General features: G+C 36.0%; 2 protein-coding genes and 1 non-coding gene across 4 annotated transcripts; 2 read left to right on the forward strand and 1 right to left on the reverse strand.

The window, feature by feature from the left end:
- Positions 1-460: 460 nt before the first annotated feature.
- On the reverse strand, positions 461-18,349 carry LOC105320914 (regulator of chromosome condensation). Of its 2 annotated transcripts, none has more exons than XM_011419053.4 (11): positions 18,210-18,349; positions 5,742-5,817; positions 5,051-5,247; positions 4,617-4,796; positions 4,249-4,393; positions 3,909-3,980; positions 3,521-3,679; positions 2,330-2,446; positions 1,888-2,037; positions 1,616-1,721; positions 461-985 (listed from the first exon to the last, which is right to left on the reverse strand). In XM_011419053.4, the coding sequence occupies exons 2-11, from the start codon at positions 5,815-5,817 to the stop codon at positions 919-921; spliced, it is 1,269 nt and encodes a 422-aa protein (XP_011417355.2). In that variant the 5' UTR covers positions 18,210-18,349; the 3' UTR covers positions 461-918. The 2 variants fall into 2 exon arrangements, with proteins under 2 accessions (XP_011417355.2, XP_011417354.3); XM_011419052.4 differs by lacking the exon at positions 18,210-18,349 and adding an exon at positions 6,316-6,573.
- On the forward strand, positions 7,030-12,249 carry LOC109617724 (uncharacterized). The gene is made up of 2 exons (XM_020064371.3): positions 7,030-7,083; positions 7,795-12,249. Exons 1-2 carry the CDS (start codon positions 7,061-7,063, stop codon positions 9,824-9,826), a joined length of 2,055 nt encoding a protein of 684 aa, XP_019919930.3. The 5' UTR covers positions 7,030-7,060; the 3' UTR covers positions 9,827-12,249.
- On the forward strand, positions 18,328-19,301 carry LOC105320915 (uncharacterized). Its single transcript, XR_010707499.1, has 2 exons — positions 18,328-18,430; positions 18,699-19,301. It is a non-coding gene; the product is annotated as an uncharacterized protein (transcript).
- Positions 19,302-20,255: the final 954 nt, after the last annotated feature.

The raw sequence follows: 20,255 nt of genomic DNA on the forward strand, positions 1-20,255 counted from the left end.
GTCCGCCCATTCCTACCGACTGTAATAATCTATACTTGTCCTGGAAAATGATTTCTGCCAAAGACTTGTTCAGCAATGTAATATTTTAATGAGCTCTTCAATTTCCAAATCCCTCTCGCAGCATTGTACACAGGCATCTGCTATGCTGCATATACATGTACCTCCGGTGAAACAGTATCTTGTCAAAGGAAACTATTTACCCAGTAACTTGAAACAAAATACACTGGAATCATACATGTTCACTGATGAAAACTTAAATGGGTTTTTTGGGCAACCCTTGCATTCAAATTATCATCCCCAAGGATTTATGAAACTGTATTTGTTCATGATACATACTTTTGAAGTAGCAAGTCCACAAATTAAGTTTAAAAAATGACCAAATTGGCCACCGATTGCACAGTACCATGCAGGCACTCCTCACTCAATGACTCACAAATCACAAGCACACATCAAACATAGCTCAGTTGTCATTAAAACTTTATTCACATAAAAATGCATGGATATAACATATCAAGATAAAATTCAGGTTCAATTAAAAAAGTACATTTTTAGTACCATCTCACAGAAAACTACAGTTCATTCTAACCGGTATCTAATCAAATTATTCTGGAGTGTTTCATCTTTACTACACAACTATTATTCATAATTCTGTCATCAATACAATAAATTATCTTCAATGTACATGTATTCTGTAAGTCAGTTGCGCTCTTTATCAAAAATAGTTCTAATCTTCTTTGTTTTGTTTTTTAACTAGATAATGTTTCAACCTATTGCACAGTGCAGAAAGTCTTTGTTGTTACGAGTAAAGAATCATTGACAAGATGATTAGATCAGAATGCCTTGACATAAGACACATTTGCTGCACTGTTATGATCCAGTCATTTCCTGCCGGTTGCTATAGTAATGACTGCGGGGTCATCAGGAGGGTGTGTCTGTGGCCAGTAAAACTGTGTGTTGTCCCCCTCCACTCACAGCTATCACCTTCCTACAAAATACATGTAAACAATATTTAGCATTTGTGACCCTGAGTATACAGGTGTGTGACCCTCAGTCAATATACCAGGCAGTAAAAGTACTTGTACTGTAAGCCAGAGCCCCAAGATTTGACTCCTGGTTGAGACTCTACTTTTTGACTCCTGGTTGAGACTCTACTTTTACCTCCTGTTACATGTAGGTCATTCTACATTACAAAGCTGTTACTATTGACGTCCAGAGACGTCTTATAAAGATACTTCCTCAGGTTTCTAAATATGCTTTATTTACACAAACCTAGTCTGAAAATTCATTGACAGTACTGGTATCATGTTTGGATATTTCAAGATAATAAACTTTTTTTTTAAAGTAACAAAAAATCAAATTAATAATATGCTTTTGGAGTAAAAATCTACCTTCATAATATGTAATAACTGGATGTTAACATACATGTAGTAAAATTACAGCCTCAGTAAATTGTTAACACTGAAGCCATCAGACAAACCAGTTACAGTACCCAGTCTGTAGGATGTATGTTGTGTACATGTAGGTTCATTATAGGATTGTTATCTTGTGTTCCACTGATTTTGCCCGCCATTACTGAGTCTGTCTGGTACAGATACAGTATAACATGGGCCTTTACCTGGTCTGTAGCTGTTTTCCTGTCATTAGCCGAGGTGTAGTAACGTCCTCGTCATCACCTGAGCCAAGCTGTTGACTAGTTCCCATCCCCCAAGCATAGATTTCACCTGCAGCACAGAAAAAGTTAACAAATTAATTGAATTTTCTTCTATCACAAAAGTCTGATACTAAGTTTCCAAAACAGTGGGTTAAAGGCTGTAAGGAAAAAGTGACAATACAACAGTCAAAATCAAGAGGTACCTATTTATACAGGTGATAAATGACAAAGTTTACCTGAGTTAGTGACCGCATAAGACACTGCTTGACCAGCCGCCACCTGTTTACATGGAGGAAGGTCAAGGATGGCAGGAACTCTCTTCTCCTCGTTGGAATCTCCGTGTCCGAGGCGACCGTATTCTCCTCTCCCAACTGTGTACACCTTACCTACAAAGATGTAATATACATGCTGATACAGTTGGAAGCAATATATATAGATACAGCAATGTACATCTAACCTACCATGAAAAACAGATAGACAAATATAGCAATGTACAACAATATACCGTACATCTAACCTACCATAGTAAATATTCTAACAGACATGCAGAATAAATCTAGAAGCATATTTGTATACATAAATTCAAAAAATTACTTTATCATAAATATATCATAATTATTGATAGATAGATAATGGTTAATTTTATAATATACACAAACATTGAAGAAGACACCGTACCTGCCGTGTCCAGACAGATGGCATGGTGTTGTCCAGCATCCACCATTGTCACCTTCACATCCTCAGACATCGCCTTCACGTAAACCGGCACAAACTTATTCTCAAGATCATTGGTGCCTATAGGAAGAGAATTCAAATCTAAGCTACTGTTGAGACAGCTTTAACGAATAAATGACAAAAGGAAAGGGAAGACATTGATGCATGCGCAAATCAAAGAAAATTGTTTTGCCTTCTAGATGTATATTATTGTATAACGGTACTTAAAATTCTCTCCAAAAAGAAATACAGTCCGAGTGAAGTTATTGAGCTCTTAAGTATATATTGAGTCTGTTCACTTACCAAACCAATAACTGATATTGAGCCCCCAAACATAGATTGTTTCCTCAAACAGCTGAGAGTAGTTTTTGAGCCACCAAGTATAAATTGACCAAGTATAAATTGCACCTGTTTACTCAAATGGCTAATACATTGTAGTTGATTTTATACCTCAAAGCATACATTGAGCATGCTCACTCATTGATTTACAGGGCAGCTAAAGGAAGTTTTTCAGTCCACAACCATAGATTGAGTTTTGCTCATTTACCCATCTGATATTAGTTACTGAACATGTTGAACCAACAAATAAAGATTGAGTCTGTTAACGTACTCAAGGACTATTGGTAAGCTAAACTGAGTCTGTTCACTTACCCAGCTGATAGTAGTTATTGAGTCCCCAAGCACTGATTGAGTCTGTTTACTTACCCAGCTGATAGTTCAGTACCAATCAGACCCAACCTAACACCAAAGTAAACCCCAACTAAACCCCGGGTTTACTTTCTGGGTTTACTTTTTGAAAATTTGGGTCCACATGGGGTTTACTTTGGGTTTAATCGAGAATTGCTTTTGGAGTCAACTATACGCACTGAAGTGTGAAGCAGACTTGTATTTTATCTCATCATCCTACTGCCTGTGATTCCTGCCCCTTGTATATTTCGAATACACATGTAGCGTCTGCTTTCAGGGGTATACTTCTGATCGAGGTTTACTCTCTGGGTTTACTTGGGGTTTACTCTGGGTCCACTCTAGTAAACAAATTGAGTAAACCCAGAAAGTAAACCCAGGGTTTAGTTGGGGTTTACTTTCTGATAGGTTGGGTCTGATCAGTACTGTAGTTATTGAGTCCTCAAGCATTGATTGAGTCTGTTTACTTACCCAGCTGATAGTAGTTATTGAGCCCCCAAGCATAGATTGAGCCTGTGTCTTTCTCCCGAGCATAAGACATGTACTGTCCAGCGTACACGTCATCAAACACCACTCTTTTTTTGGACTTGTGTCGAAGACATCGAATGATGGCAGGTTTTAAAATGTAGTCTGGAAAATGAATGAATTAAAAATTAGCACTGAAAAAGATGTATACCTAAAATAAGAATCAATTGGTTTGTTGTAGGACTGTGGTCGTTAATTAATCAATAAATTTTGCCTTTTGTGGTGATAAAACAAATTATGACGAATATGTTTGCAATAATCAAATAAGCAGAGCAGTTCTAACTGAATTGATTCATATTAGATTGAAATTTCCAGTTAAGGTAGGACTTCATACCTAAACCTTTCCTTCCTCCTCGCACAGAAAAACATTCTGCCACTCGTCCCAGCTGCCCCTGCTCTGCACATCCTGGAGATAAAAAGGTATGTATCGATGTACAGTATGCAGTCCAATTAAAAGGCCTTTACATTTGTATACAAAAAAATATAAGACAAATCTCTCCTCCTCTACAACAAAAATTACAATTTACCATTTACCCCTAATAACCATAATTTAAAATACATCAGTATTGTGACTTTTTGTCAGAAAGTTTGTGTTGAAATCTTTAATTCACATGAAAGTTCTATTTTTTTAATTTATGTTAATAAATTGAATTTTCGTTGTGCTATTAGCTTACCACATGAGTAGATTTCGCCTTTCTCAGTCAGACACAGAAGATGGTCACCCCCAGAGGCAATCTTGATGACGGTTTCCCCTGGCAACATCTCAATTGGTTTCTCCTGAATGCCATCTGATGTCAGGCCTATCTTTCCATTAGCATCCTACAAAAGGGCGAGTAAATAATGACACAATAACTCCATATTAAGTGACATGATTTCTACCAGCAAGAGTCTATAGAAATCAGTCAATCAACTACGGCCTTATATAACATACTGTTTAATCTATTTTCGCATAAATTGAACTGGAACATCTCGGATATTCTATTTTTATCTAATGTCAAATCTTAATCAAGCTTGCATCTTCTGAGAGCTACTTAATGGTTACCCTGAAGTTTCCCCAGGCAAACACTTTTCCTTCATCGGTCAGCACAGCGGTGTGGCTATCTCCCGCCGACAGTTGGATACCCCGCCCCAGGAGGTCAACCTTACTAGGAAGGGTCTCCGAGCCTTCTTCTGATGTATTCCTTCCCAAAGCCCCCTCATCATTACAGCCAAAGGTGTACACCTAAAACAGTGAATGTACATGAAAACTCTGATGTCTTTGTAAATACAAAGTAAAACAGTGTACATGAAAACTGATCTCCTTGTCATTACAAAGGTGTACACAGTGTCATACAGCAAGTCAAATGAATGATATCTGGATTTGTGTATACAATTAAAGGCATGTACCACTACATTTAAAACACTTAATACATTGAATGAACCCGGACCCAGGCTTACACAGATATATACATGTAGCTACATTGGTAAATCACCAACCTCTCCCTTGTTGGTCAGACATACAGTGTGCATGCCCCCTGCTACTGCCGACACGATCTTCTGGTCGTCTATGTTGACCAGGGCGGGGCGACTCTTCTCCATGACATCGGGTCCTAGCCCTAACTGACCAACGTCTCCCTCCCCACAGGCCAGAACCACACCGGTCACAGTCACATCAGGGTGGGAGGGGTGGGCAACTACAACAGGAAGACCATGTGACTGTTAGTTTACTGCATGGTGATTTCATGTATTTTATACAGAAGCCTTACGAGTGTTTTATACAGAAACCTATCGATTCAACATTTCAGTGTACAGCAGATTTGGTGTTTTATACAGAAACCTTCAGTCCTTGTGGTTTATAAAGCAATATTAATTTAAGCTTTTTATAACTTAATCCATACAGAAATTGTGGGGCTTTTTAATAACTCTAAGTATACAGACACATCGGTACATAAATGTGGTCGTCAATCTTTAAGAATATCATTACTTTAAGCCACAGTATTTGATACAACAATAATGAACATGGCTGCTCTTAAACACATAGCTATACCTTACACCTAAATATACCTGTACCGACCTTACACCTAAATATACCTGTATCGATCTAACATCACTAATCAATTGAAGTTATCAACTTTAGCCACAATTTTACACATACAATGTACAGGGTTATCTTTCCTGACCGACTTACTCTTGTGCTTCTTGCTGACCACTTTATTGGTGTCTCCCTCTGACTCCCTCACCCTCTTCTTCCCTCTCCCTGGCATCTACAATTCAGTTCTTAAAGGTTTACCAGAAGACCATGCAAATAAAAATTATCTGTTATATCAACACTTCTACAATATAAATTAACAGTCATTTCAAGGCTACAGTTTCTCCATCATTTTAAAGAGCATTATTGGTATAAACTGTGGCAATGAAATGCATCAACATTTACATGTAGCCTAAAATCCCTGTGTAAAAACACATGGACAATTGCAATCATATCCAACAGTATTCTCGAGATATTTTCTGTCTTCTCAAACCATATGAAAGGAAAAGTAAATATATGACCTCTCAATAAAATCTCTGTGTTCTAACTCCAATATTGCTATTATATATATTTAGACCATCTTTGGAGCCACTAACACACTCTGAACGTTTGACTAACTGTATATGTTGTATATCTCCATGTGCTAACTTCTTATCCCCCCCCCCCCCCACTACCCCTATGACACCTGTATTACTACATCTACCCCCACCATCCCCCTGACACATGTATTTACCTGTTGTTGGGGGACAATGCCCTCCTGTAGGACAAAGGCCAGCTGTTCTTCAGACAGAGTCATGGCTGGGACTGCTGACTTACCTGGGGAGTTTACCTGTATATATCACCTGAGTAATTGTAACCTGGGATAATTACACCCACCTTAGTTCACTCACAGGTGTCCTCAGGTGCCATTGTCTTCCAATTCTACAAATGTCTACCCCTTCAGGTAAGTGATGACCCCAGCTGTGTCAAAATCACCTACTTATGTTGAATGAGGACATTTAGATATTTATCTACTATAAGGAAATAATTACAGAATGATTATCTAATTATCACATCAATCCTTTGTTTTCTTTTTTTTCACAGATTTTTATATAATTTTTTTTTACTATAATTGATTTTATGTACCACCTTGACAACTTTATTGTACATTAGAATATGATTTCACATATTACACTATATATTATACAAGGATTTCTTACTATTAGTTAAAATCAGCAATCTCGATTTACTGCAGGCATGTTTCAAACATATCTGCAATCAATCAAACTTAGTGTGTCAACATCAAATGAATATTATCTGTATGTCCTTTTCTGCTGACCAACAATTTCTTACTATTAATTTTAAATGACACCAAGACCGTGTCCATTAATCAAATACAATGAAATACAGGTCGGAAACAAAATGAAAGTACAATAAAATAAAATTCCTGCACCTAAAAATAGCATAACATTTCCACAGGTGTAGAGTTCACCTTCAAAATGGAGTCTTTCCCAGCATTATTGTAAGTTTAACCAATATTATAATATCATTATAAATGTAAATACTATTAGTAAAGAACTATATATGATATTAGTCAAATTTGGCCCCCAAAATTCGCTATTTTTGAAATGATTAAGGTACATTGATTTGTTGTGTTATTTTATAAAAGAGTTGACATGAAATATGTTTTTCATCTATTTATTTGATTTATATGCACTCACTGGCAGTATCTGACGTCAGAAGTGACGCTTTTTTTTATAATTCAATCAAAATCAACCAAAAATTGACATTTTTCTTATCTTTTTTCGAATGGGAAATATAGAGCGACTCTTTGAACAAGAACAAACTTTTTGTCACTTAAAAGTATTGGAAAGATACATCTTTGGTGAAAATATTTTGTTTGTTCAAGTAGTCGCTCAATGTTTCCTTAAAGAAAAACTGCCTCAAAACAAGCCGTTTTATGCTAAAAATGCGAAAATGGCGGGAAAAGGTAAACTTTATGATGTCATATTTTTAAATTGTGAGCACCAAAATTCAAAATGAAAATTATGAAAAAACTTCAAATGTATATTTGTACAAATAAAAAAAAGAATTACAGTAAAATGACAATGTTCATTTTAGGGGGCCATTTTAGGCTCAAACCATATATAGTCCTTTCCTATCTAATGCTATGAAAATTGTAAATTACAAATTGACAATTGCTCAACACAATACACACATCTAATTCTAACAGATGTGAGGGAAATCAGGCCATGTCAGAGTCAGTGTTCGTGGTATTGTGTGAGATAGTGGGGACCACAGAAGAGGTGGCCATCAGGAGGGAGACAGTGGAAATTACGGAGATCGTGAAGAGACAAGTGACAACTAATGATGGGCTCATTGGGATGTTGAGTGGAAGTAGGAGAGAAGGGTTCAGACTGAAAGGATCAGATATGGACTTTATGTACTGGCTAAATAACCACCGAGTGATCATGGACATGTCTCAGTCTGAGTATTACAACACATCCAATTCAACCTTAATTCTATCTGACAGTTCTAAGAGTCCACCAGGATTCACTCTACTTCAGATACTGACACCAACAACGGACAGAAAAGTCCGAACAGCATGTGTCCGAATGAATGACAGAGTCTATATATCTTGTTCTATATACAGAGAGTTAACTTGTTCAATAGCATTTCCTAATTCTACTGTACATGGACCCTGTGGTAGTGGTAATCTAGCAGGGAGAGTAGAATACGACACTGCCTTCTGTTTTGTTTGTGACTTTTGGCCTCTGTCTGCATCCTCATGGATACATAGATGTAATACATGGCCTGATCCTGAAGTTGTTGATGACATTGTCAGAAATGGATGCCACTTTGTAGCAATAGGACACCCATTAGGACCCCATGAAAAGGAAGAATGGAGACTTTCTTTTTCTCAGGCAGAACAGAAATGTGTGTGTGCAATGAACCACTGTCAGTTTTTGACTTATGGGTTGTTAAAACTTTTTCTTAAAGAAGTTATAAATCAAAAATCAGAAGAAACCAATGAACTGCTGTGTTCCTATCACATGAAAACAACAATTTTCTGGGCAATTCAACAAAACACACTACCACACTGGTGTCCACAAAATCTCCTGGTCGGTTTCTGGATCTGCTTTAAACTCCTCCTTAAATGGGTGTATGAGGGGATCTGTCCTAACTTTTTCATCCCACAAAACAACCTGTTTCTGACAAAGGTCCATGGCTCAGCACAAAACAGATTGTTCCTACAGTTACATGAATTGTACAAGAAAGGTCTGGCCTGTCTGTTACAGAGTTCCTCTATCAGGTCCTACATCATTGATGTCCTGTACAATCCTAGAGCTTTTGTTTGTACAGATGAGAGTATCATGAAGTCTGAAGTTCATTATGATGCAGAACTTTTCTTTGAGATAAATCAAAATGCTAAGATATTCACAGTAGTTCTCCACAATTGTGTGAAATATTTATATACAGTAGAACAGTTTGTACAATCACCGATGACACAGTTTAAAGTTGTCATGTTACAGACACATACAGTCCCCATCCTTCAGAAGATTGTTTTTATATTACACAACATGTACACTAACACAAGAGTCAACAAACAGATGTATATTGCAGACAAAATATCCTGTCATATGCTGAAGTTAGCAGCAAGGTTTGGGTTTGTTTCTGACATGTTGTACATTGCCATGTATTATTACAAGACACTCAGATACAGGGAAGCTTTATATGTTATAGAGATGACAAAGGTCAAGTTAGCACAGCCATATCTGATGTATAGGAGACATGTAGACAGAGAAAGATATACTGAGGCTGTAGGGGGACAGTCCTGGTCTACAAAGATGAGACAGGCTGTAGCAAGGGATATCTATCTTATTAACACAACCTGTTACATCAGTGAACTAATACCAGAACAACAGTGTGCTCAACAGAACGGAATGATTGAATTATTTATCCCAGTGTTTGTAATGTTACACTTCCTAGAGTTCTTGTGTTACAGACACATTGATACAACATTATCACAAGCAGCTCTAGATGCACTTCAGGTCCTAGTCCACCATGATCGGGGACTGTATGTACATGATCTATACAGAGACATCTCCTGGGAGATCCTGGGGATCTGTCAACGGATCACAGGGAACCTCCAGGCTGCTCTATACTCATACCAACAGTCACTCCAACAGTATCCATTACACAACATACAAACTGCTACACAGAGTAGGATACAGGATATGCTGCAGTCAACACCTTGGCAATAATGAAAATAGCAGTCTCAGATTGATAGGCTTCAACAAGACAGACTTTCTGTACCAATCACACTCTAGAATCACATTGTTTATTAAACACTGGTATTCATACCAAATGATTTAATGCATCTGTATCATAAGACACACCATCCTTTCAAGTTTGGTGCAGTTAGGACCTGTAATAACTAAGATATATTTTTTAGCATCCTTGATAATGGAGATCAAGCTCTGCATCTGAAGCTTCCTCTGTGATTCATTCATATTACAGTTTAATCAACTATGCAAGTTTGAAATAGTACTATTATCTATTAAAAATGTGACCTGTTCCAAAAAATCTTAACCATATCCAGCATCTGAAACCTATGGCTCAGACTCAGCATTCAAGCCTGTCAGGTGCATCAGTATCATAAACGCACCATCCATGGAAGTCTGGTGAAGGTAGGACAAGTAATAACTAAGATATAATCATCAGAGGGCACCTGTTTCAAAAACTTTAACCAGCTCTAAAAACCTTAACCTCCTCCAGCATCTGAAACCTATGGCTCAGATTCAGCATTCAAGCCTGTCTGGTGCATCAGTATCATAAGACGCACCATCCATGGAAGTCTGGTGAAGTAAGGACAAGTAGTAACTAAGATATAATCATCAGAGGGCACCTGCAACAAAAACTTTAACCAGCTCTAAAAACCTTAACCTCTTTCAGCATTTGTAGCCTATAGCTCAGATTCAGCACCCAAGCCTGTCTGGTGCATCAGTATCATAAGACACACCATCCATGCAAGTTTGGTGACGTACGGACCTGCAGTAACTTAGATATTGCTATCAAAGGGCACCTGCAACAAAAACTTTAACCTGCTTCAAAAACCTTAACCTCCTCCAGCATCCGAAACCTATAGCTCAGATTCAGCACTCAAGCCTGTCTGGTGCATCAGTATCATAAGACACACCATCCATGCAAGTTTGGTGAAGTGCGGACCTGCAGTAACTTAGATATTGCTATCAAAGGGCACCTGCAACAAAAACTTTAACCTGGTCCAACAACCTTAACCTCCTCCAGCATCTAAAATTTAGGAGCCAGATTCAGCATCCAAGTCTTTCAAGTCCATAAGTAGGTCCAGATGCATCATCCATGCAAGTTTGGTGAAGATAGGACAAGTAATAGCTTAGATACAGGACCTGCAACAAAAACTTTAACCAGGTCCGGACGCCGACGCCGAGGGTATAGCATAAGCTCCCCGACTTCGTCTCGGTGAGCTAAAAACTCTCAAACCTTCATTCTAAATTTTATCAGAGCTGAAACAAATCTTCAAATAATATTGAAATACACCCACAAGAATTTAAATTGACTTATAGTGTTGAAATATTTGATCATCTATGTACAGTTAAATCCAGTATGGAATACTGAATGGCAAACTGTTCTTTTGTAAAAACAGAGAAATTGAAGTTGGGACAGGGTGAGAAGAAATTTCCATCTAACAAGAGAAGAGAACGAGCTATTTGAAAACAATGTCCACCTACAGCCCCTGATAGTTTGGCACCAAAGAGTATCTACTCTCTGCTTTTGAAATGAATTTGTATTGAAAATTTATTAACAGTATTAAACACATGTACTTCTATACCAAGTACCCTGTAGTATAAAAAATGATGTTCTTTAAAGGGGCATGGTCACGATTTTGGTCAAAAAATTAATTTTTCGATTTTGATGTTTACAATGCTTCAGTAAGTCATTTTTAATAGGCAACCAACATTTAAGTGTCACTTGATGAGTTATAAGCGAGTTAAAGAGCTTACAATTCTTCGCTATGTAAACAAAGCGTTTGTTTACATTTCGAATGTTGAAGTGAAAATTCCAGTTTAAGACCTAAAATAAATGTGTTAATCGTTAGCAATCGTTTATTTATGCCTTAAAGGAATAATAAGATAGACGAACAAGCTTTAAAAATATTTTTTACTGGTTTATTGAACCTATGTAAACAAAAACAGGGCAAGAGCCTTGTTTACATGACAAAGAATTGTGAGCCCTGTACCTTGCTTACAACTCAACGACTGGCACCTAAATTTCATTTAATTATTAGAAATGCATTCTGAAAGCATTGAGAATAATAAAAACAGAAAAATAAAATTTGACCAAAATCGAGACCATGCCCCTTTAATACAGAATGTTTTTTTTTTATACAATTCAATATTGATAGTACATGTAATATTAGAAGTTTAGATAGGCAATTCATTCATAAAATATACTGTTGTGTTAAACATGTGCACTAGTACAGTTTACATACAATGTATATACACAGAACATTCTGACAATATGATACATCTTTTAAACCATTCTTCTGCCAAAAAGGGAATAGCTTCAATGCATTGTGTCTATAAAAATATGTAAAGTGAAACTATGGTTTTATTTGATTTCAATGAAAATATGTGAAACAATATAATTATGTTTTTGCTTGATTTATTGACTCCAGCAGTCAGGGGTGCGACTGAAATCCATCATGTTAAAAAATAACTAATTATTGTCATTTCTACTAACTTACAGACTTACCAATTTGATAAAAAAAATGATGAAATACTGTCATATTCATTTTCCATAGGTCACTCTATATCTTAAAATAAACTCCAAATAGTTATGACTGTTTTTCATCATTATTCTAAAAATGATGGATTTCAGTTATTACTATAATTCAGTTTTATGACTAGAAATCATCATTTTTAAATAAATTGGTAAGTCACGGTGCACTTAATTATCCAATTTATTTTATGGGGCTTTTTTTTGGGGGGGGGGGGGGGGGTCAACTGTGAGTCAAGGAGTTTCTCTACACATGAGACCATGGCTGGAGAGTGTACCATGACATAAATACCAGTAGGCTGGAAGAATGGAAAACAAGTCACATTTACAAAATTAAAAAGATGTACGTTATGTAGCTGGTAAAAATGACAATAATCCGTTATTTTTCAATATGATGGATTTCAGTCACACCCCTGACTGTCCCTTAACAAAAGCTATAATCTGCATTACAATAAAATATTACGATTTTCTAAATTTTTATCAGTTATGTGTTTGTCAATCATAGTACATGTACTTATTCATAATTGTAGTCAAATGTCGAAGTAAAACAGCTATTATTTTGCAAGCATAGTCCTAATTTGATCAACTTTCAGCTTCTATGGTCAACATTACAGTTTCTTAGTGCAAAGCATATAATTATTTAATTTTATTATACATGTAGTACCACTATGATAATTTTCTGTGTAAAATTACAACAAATAAAGATGCTATTCTTGCTAACCATGAAATACCGGTAGTTTCCGGGCTTTCTGCCCATGGTGAATAGTCATTGAAACTGTTCACCTGCTGCATCGAATTTCCCTAGTTTTTTAACTCGGAATGCCTCTGGTGTAATCTGATTAGTTACGTTAAATCTAATATAAAGTCTGAAAACACCAACAAAATCTGCATGGCGGTCATTTCAAGTTTTTTAGGTACAATAAAATAGTAAATACACGTACCTATTTCATGGAAATGAGGAAAATAGCAAGTTTATTGTTCCCCTTGACAGCAACTACATGTATTTCCCTCAGCTTTGCCTCTAGCTGCAATAATGTAGCCCTCTCCCGTTTTTTGGGGGGGGTTGGGGTGGGGGCGGGGGGTGAAATAGTTGCTCTCTCGGGGGACAATAAACTTGCTATCGTCCTCACAGCTGGTAAAAAAATAACTGGGTAACTCCAAACTACGGCAAAGCAGAACATAATTAATTTTCAGAGTAAATTTTTGCTAGAGTCTGACATGAGAAAGTTCCACAAATTCAATGTTCAGTGAATAAATTAGGCCAAACTAAAATTATTGTTTGGAATTGCCTCCCACCTCAAACAAGGTATTATTTGAACTCAGGATAATTATTTAACTCAGAATTCTATTAAATTGTGATTTTAGCTGTAATTGCTGTAGTTAGACATCAATTATGCAGTAATGATGATTTGTGTTGTAGAACTTGATACAATATATGTATACGAGGGTTATATTTTTATCAATATACTTAATCATATGCTAATTCAAATTCATTTGTAGTACAGTAAAACACGGTTATAACAAAGCGCCAGGGGCGGCCAATTTTGCTTCATTATAAGCGTATTTCCTTATATCCTTCAAGTTTACAACATGTAATATAGTCACAGGGAATGAAAATAACTTTGCTGTAAGCCTCAATTCATTATAAGTGTGTTTGATATAATCATGTTTTACTGTATACATAATTATATCATTTCTATTTAGTATAATATGTGTTCTTCATATTTATTTCATTAAATCATGAAATATTTCATCATATATTATAATTCAAATTTATCTTTTATAAATAAACTTCTTTGTTTGTTTATACAATATTGTTTGTTTGTTAATGTGTCTTCATTTTTTGTTTATTGTGTCTTTAAAGTTTAATGAAAGGGGGGGGGGGGGGGGGGGTAAGTAACTTGTGTGCTAGTGTTAGTTGAGACATGCACAGAAGGGTTAGTCCATGCCAGGCATGGACTAACCCTTTTGCGCATGCGTTAATTTTGAGTTTAGCTTATTTGGCGTAATCTGTAAAAAAAAAAATGTAAGACCAACAAAATTACAATGTTTGTGGAGTATTATGCAAATTCATAAGAATACACAAATATTTCACTCAGTGTTTTCAATAAGTTTTTGAATAGAAGGAAAAAAAATTGGAACAGCAGGCAACCTAATCTCGGCGAGGGGTCTGGGGGCCGCCTCAGGCCCCCAGCGGGTCCAGGGCAGAGCCCTGGTAGGGGGACCAGGTGGGCAAAGGCCCCCGGCCGAAAACGAAAATAATCATTTTTGAAGGTACTTTTGCTGCTTCTAAGGCCATCTAAAAGTATAAGTTTTATGAAATGTCTACTGCTAGACAAACTCAAAAATTCCTAAATTTAAGGATGTTAGCTATCATAAACACAGCTCTAACCAATAGGAGGTATCCTCATTAGAGCCTAATTTATTAAATTGAAAAGGTGAGTAATGTTTTGGTGTTACACATTAGTTTTAACCTTTAATAAATATTTAAAGATTTCATTAAATGCACTATTTTTTTAAATTTTAATTTTTTAAATATTATATAGCACTACTGTTATTATTTTAAAGAGCTGTGATAATATAAACAAATATAAACGAATAAGCATGCTGATTGGCTTTTTTTGTTTTGGTCCCCAGGGACCATGATTTGTACAAACTTGAATGATTGAATCTACATTATCTGAGGATGGTTACCCGCCAATTTGAGCTTTCTTGGTCAAATAGTTTTTGAGAAGAAGATTTTTAAAGATTTTCTCTATATATTCCTATATAAAACTTGATCCCCCAATTGTGGCCCCACCCTACCCCCGGGGACCATGATTTGAACAAATTTGAATCTACACTACCTGTGGATGCTTCCACTCAAATTTAAGCATTCCTGGCCTAATAGTTTTTAAGAAGATTATCTCTATATATATTCCTATGTAAAACTTGATCCCCCAATTGTGGCCCCACCCTACCCCCGGGGACCATGATTTGAACAAACTTGAATCTACACTACCTGTGGATGCTTACACTCAAATTTGAGCATTCCTGGCCAAATAGTTTTTGAGAAGAAGATTATCTCTATATATTCCTATGTAAAACTTGATCCCCCATTGTGGCCCCATCCTATCCCCGGGGACTATGATTTGAACAAATTTGAATCTAAACTACCTGAGGATGCTTCCAATTTAAATTGAGTTTTTCTGGCGTAATAGTTTTTGAGAAGAAGATTTTTAAAGATTTTCTCTCTATATAAAAATGTATCCCCCATTGTGGCCCTGCCTTACCCCCAGGGACCCTGATTTGAACAAACTTACTACCTGAGGATGCTTCCGTTCAAATTTGAGCTTTCCTGGCCTAATAGTTTTTGAGAAGTTTTTTTTTAATATATATATTCCTATGTAAAACTTGATTCCCCCATTGTGGCCCCACCCTACCCCCAGGGACTATGATTTGAACAAATTTGAATCTACACTACCTGAGGATGGTTCCATTTTAATTTGATCCTTTCTGGCCTAATTGTTTTTGAGAAGAAGATTTTTATAGATTTTCTCTATATATTCCTATGTAAAACTTGATCCCCCCATTTTGGCCCCACCCTACCCCTGGGGACCATGATTTGAATGAGCTTGAATCTACACTACCTGAAGATGATTCCATTATAATTTGAGCTTTTCTGGCCTAATAGTTTTTGAGAAGAAGATTTTTTTATATTTTCTCTATATATTCCTATGTAAAAATTCACCCCCCTATTGTGGCCTCGCCTTACCCCCGGGGACCATGATTTGAACAAACTTGAATCTACACTATCTGAGGATGCTTATACTCAAATTTGAGCTTTCCTGGCCTAATAGTTTTTGAGAAGAAGATTTTTTTATATTTTCTCTATATGTTCCTATGTAAAAATTCACCCCCCTATTGTGGCCCCGCCTTACCCCCCGGGGACCATGATTTGAACGAAATTGAATCTACACTATCTGAGGATGCTTATATTCAAATTTGAGCTTTCCTGGCCAAATAGTTTTTGAGAAGAAGATTTTTAAAGATTTTCTCTATATATGCCAAAGTAAAACTTGATCCCCCAATACGGGCCCCACCCTACCCCCGGGGACCATGATTTGAACAAATTTGAATCTACACTACCTGTGGATGCTCCCATTTTAATTTGAGCCTTTCTGGCCCTATAGTTTTTGAGAAGAAAATTTTTAAAGATTTTTCTATATATTCCTATGTAAAACTTGATCCCCAAATTGTGGCCCCACCTTACCCCCGGGGACCATGATTTGAACAAATTTCAATCTACACTACCTGTGGATGCTCCCATTTTAATTTAAGCTTTTCTGGCCCAATAGGTTTTGAGAAGAAAATTTTCAAAGATTTTTTTTATATATATTCCTATGTAAAACTTGATCCCCTTATTGTGGCCCCTCCCTACTCCCGGGGACCATGATTTGAACAAACTTGAATCTACACTACCTGAGGATGCCTCCACATAAGTTTTAGCTTTTCAGGCCAAATAGTTTTTGAAAAGAAGATTTTTGAAAAATACCAACAAATTTTCAATAAATCTCAATTATCTCCCCTTTAAAGAGGGCGTGGCCCTTCATTTGAACAAACTTGAATCCCCTTCACCTAGTGGTGCTTTGTGCCAAATTTAGTTGAAATCTGCCCAGTGGTTCTTGAGAAGAAGATGAAAATGTGAAAAGTTAACGACAACGACAGACAACGGACAAATTGTGATCAGAAAAGCTCACTTGAGCCTTTGGCTCAGGTGAGCTAAAAACTCTTAAATTGACCAAAAAACTTGCCAAAATTTAATTTTAAAGTTTAATATTTTATGTGTCATATTTAAGTCATATGTTGATAGCTGTTTACTGTATAACATACTTAGATAAATTTTTAAAACATAACTTTCATCGTGTACAGCTGTAACTGTTTCGAATATGTGAAACGCTTGGATAATCATATGTTTATTAATCATTGTTATTTTAAAGCATAGACTCATTTTAATCATTTTCAGGCTAAATCATTCAATTATTATGAATAATTATGTATTAAGCATGCTTTCATAACACCGGAAATGCTGTGTCGATTATAATTGTTTGGATCATAATAATATCTGATCAATTTCAAAAGAGTGATTGTATCTAGAGTGACAATTGGTTGAATTTTCTAGGCCTTTAATCAATTATTTCTATTTAGTCAATACAAATAAGACTTTTTCAATCATCGCAGATGATATCAGTTTTTGTTCGTGATTGAAGCTCTTTTCGTTTACATGCTTATCAATTTGTATATCTGATGATTTTTAACTGTAATACAATATAAGGAACAAGTAAAACTTAATGCAATTTACCTTTTACATTTTGTTTTAATTACCATGAAAATCACATGTATACTGAATATCACTTTTTAACTATCGCCCAACCATCCAACTTCGGAGATATATAACTTTCTCAAGTGCAAATAAACCTCTATATTGTGCAAATACAACTGATAGTAAATTATACCCAGGGTCTTTTAAAACATGTAAGAAGTCTGCCAACACATGCTGCACTTTGCTAGAAGATTTTTTGTAGACCCCTGTTGTTACAGAAAAATCCCCATATTTGTACAAGTGCGCATGTGTAGACTCTGAAAACAGAATTCTGAATGCTAGCAGAAATTCATTTTCATTGACTCCATTATGAGAGTCTGACTAAAGATTGGAAACAGGGATCTGTTCGAAACTTAACGTTAGAGGAAGTTCGAACTACCAAATTACCACGTGTTACTTTAGTTTTTCCTCTGAGCTCACCATTTCTAGGTATATTTTTAACTTCTATAATTGTTTAAGTTACTTACTTTTAAGTTCACTGTCTGTTTAATTCCTTCAGAGCAAAATCTGTAGTTTTTTTCTGTCGTTTTTCGTGATTTGATTGAAAATCCCGCGCAACTCCGGAACGTTCACAAATACCGAGCCCGACAATAATTATAAATTCGCGTACGTAAGAAGAACGCATAATCCACCATTTGATATACACAAAGAAAACATTACTCCAGGAGGCTGAACCCATAAATTTACGGTAAACTATTTCTTGGTGTAATACATTACGATTCATTTATTGAATTAGAAAAGAACAGGTTTTATAAGACATATAACTTTTGTAATTTGAGAAAATTTTGACTGAGAAAATTCGAGCTGGCTATTGGTTATTTGCTTTGATAGGTATTTTTACCTATATTATTCATGAATTACGATGTGAATGAATTTTTATGACAATAGTTAGGAGGATAGAACTACAGGTAACATTGCAAATGTTGATTTAACTATTTTTAATTATTTAATTTCAGGTATGGGGGATAGATACAATATTCACAGTCAATTGGAACACCTCCAGTCTAAGTACATAGGTACTGGGCACGCTGACACCAACAAGTGGGAGTGGCTGACCAATCAGCATAGAGACAGCTGTGCCTCCTACATGGGACATGCAGACATGCTCAGCTACTTCGCCCTGGCAGAAAATGAGTCCAAAGCGCGAGTTCGGTTCAACTTGATGGAGCGCATGCTACAGCCCTGTGGCCCCCCTCCTGAGAGACCTGAGGATTAAATCTGATCCCCTCACACAGTCAGAGGAGTGCGAGTGATAGAATATGTCTGAATGGAAACTGTAGGCATATTATTAACAAAACTGATTAAACATAAGCCGTATGCAGGATTTATTGTTTGTGCAATCCAAACTTCGACTTTCTTTAATATTTAACATTATGTACAAATTGATAAAAATGATAAATCAGTGAAAATATTGTATTTATATGATCTTGATAGCATTTGTATTTAAGTACTTTGTACATAAAATATTTTCTAAATAAATATAAGTTATAATGAGAAGTTAATAGAACTGTACTTATAACATGACACATCAGGTATGGAATTAAAGTACAGCGAATGTACAGCTAGCTTTGGGCTTATTATTCCTGTTTAGCTCCAAGGGTATTTTGGATTGGAAATCTGTTTTACTTGTACCATGTTGTCTTTTATCTGTTGAGTTTTTAACTGGGTTTTCCATCGGATAATCCAGTTATTTAAATGGTAAAAATGGCGGGCAGGCAGGCGGCTGCCAAAGTGTACCCCTATTGTACTGATAACTCCTCCTACAGTTTTCAAGATAGGAAATTGTTCTTTTGCAGATCAATTGTACATGTATTAGAGGTGTGCATATTGCTAGGATTTTGATATCTGATAATTTATGAAAAAATACCAGCTTTTGAACTTGGTCCTTTTTTTGGCAAAATATTGCATATAAGGTACCCCTATTGTACTGATAACTCCTCCTACAGTTTTCAAGATAAGAAATTGTTCTTTTGCAGATCAATTGTACATGTATTAGAGGTGTGCATATTGCTAGGATTTTGATATCTGATAATTTATGAAAAAGTACCAGCTTTTGAACTTGGTCCTTTTTTTGGCAAAATATTGCATATAAGGTACCCCTATATTGTACTGATAACTCCTCCTACAGTTTTCAAGATAAGAAATTGTTCTTTTGCAGATCAATTGTACATGTCTTAGAGGTGTGCATATTGCTAGGATTTTGAGTTCTGATATTTTTGGAGAAAAAAAACAGCTGTTGAACTTAGTCATTTTTTGACAAAATATTGCGTATAGGTACCCCTATTGTATGGATTACTTCTCTTACAGTTTTCAAGATAGGAAGTTGTTCTTTTGCAGATCAATTGTACATATATTAGAAGTGTGCATATTGCTAGGATTTTGGTTTCTGATAATTTTTGAAAAAAATACCAGCTTTTGAACTTAGTCAATTTCTCGCAGAATATTGCATATAGAATAATCCACTTTTCTGGATACGGTAGGTATATACTGGCGTGCGACCAGTTCTCGCCGAG

This window comes from Magallana gigas, chromosome 7 (assembly GCF_963853765.1).
Source record: "Magallana gigas chromosome 7, xbMagGiga1.1, whole genome shotgun sequence".
In the NCBI taxonomy this organism is placed as follows: domain Eukaryota; kingdom Metazoa; phylum Mollusca; class Bivalvia; order Ostreida; family Ostreidae; genus Magallana; species Magallana gigas.

Excerpts from the sequence above, each read along its gene's own strand:
- LOC109617724 (XM_020064371.3), top strand. The coding sequence starts at position 7,061 with ATGGAGTCTTTCCCAGCATTATT. Across the intron at positions 7,084-7,794 it reads GAGTCTTTCCCAGCATTATT|ATGTGAGGGAAATCAGGCCA; the intron begins GTAAGTTTAACC and ends TAATTCTAACAG.
- LOC105320914 (XM_011419052.4), bottom strand. The coding sequence starts at position 6,378 with ATGACTCTGTCTGAAGAACAGCTGGCCTTTGTCCTACAGGAGGGCATT. Across the intron at positions 5,248-5,741 it reads GGTCAGCAAGAAGCACAAGA|TTGCCCACCCCTCCCACCCT; the intron begins GTAAGTCGGTCA and ends TTCCTGTTGTAG. Across the intron at positions 3,680-3,908 it reads AGGAGGAAGGAAAGGTTTAG|ACTACATTTTAAAACCTGCC; the intron begins GTATGAAGTCCT and ends TTCATTTTCCAG.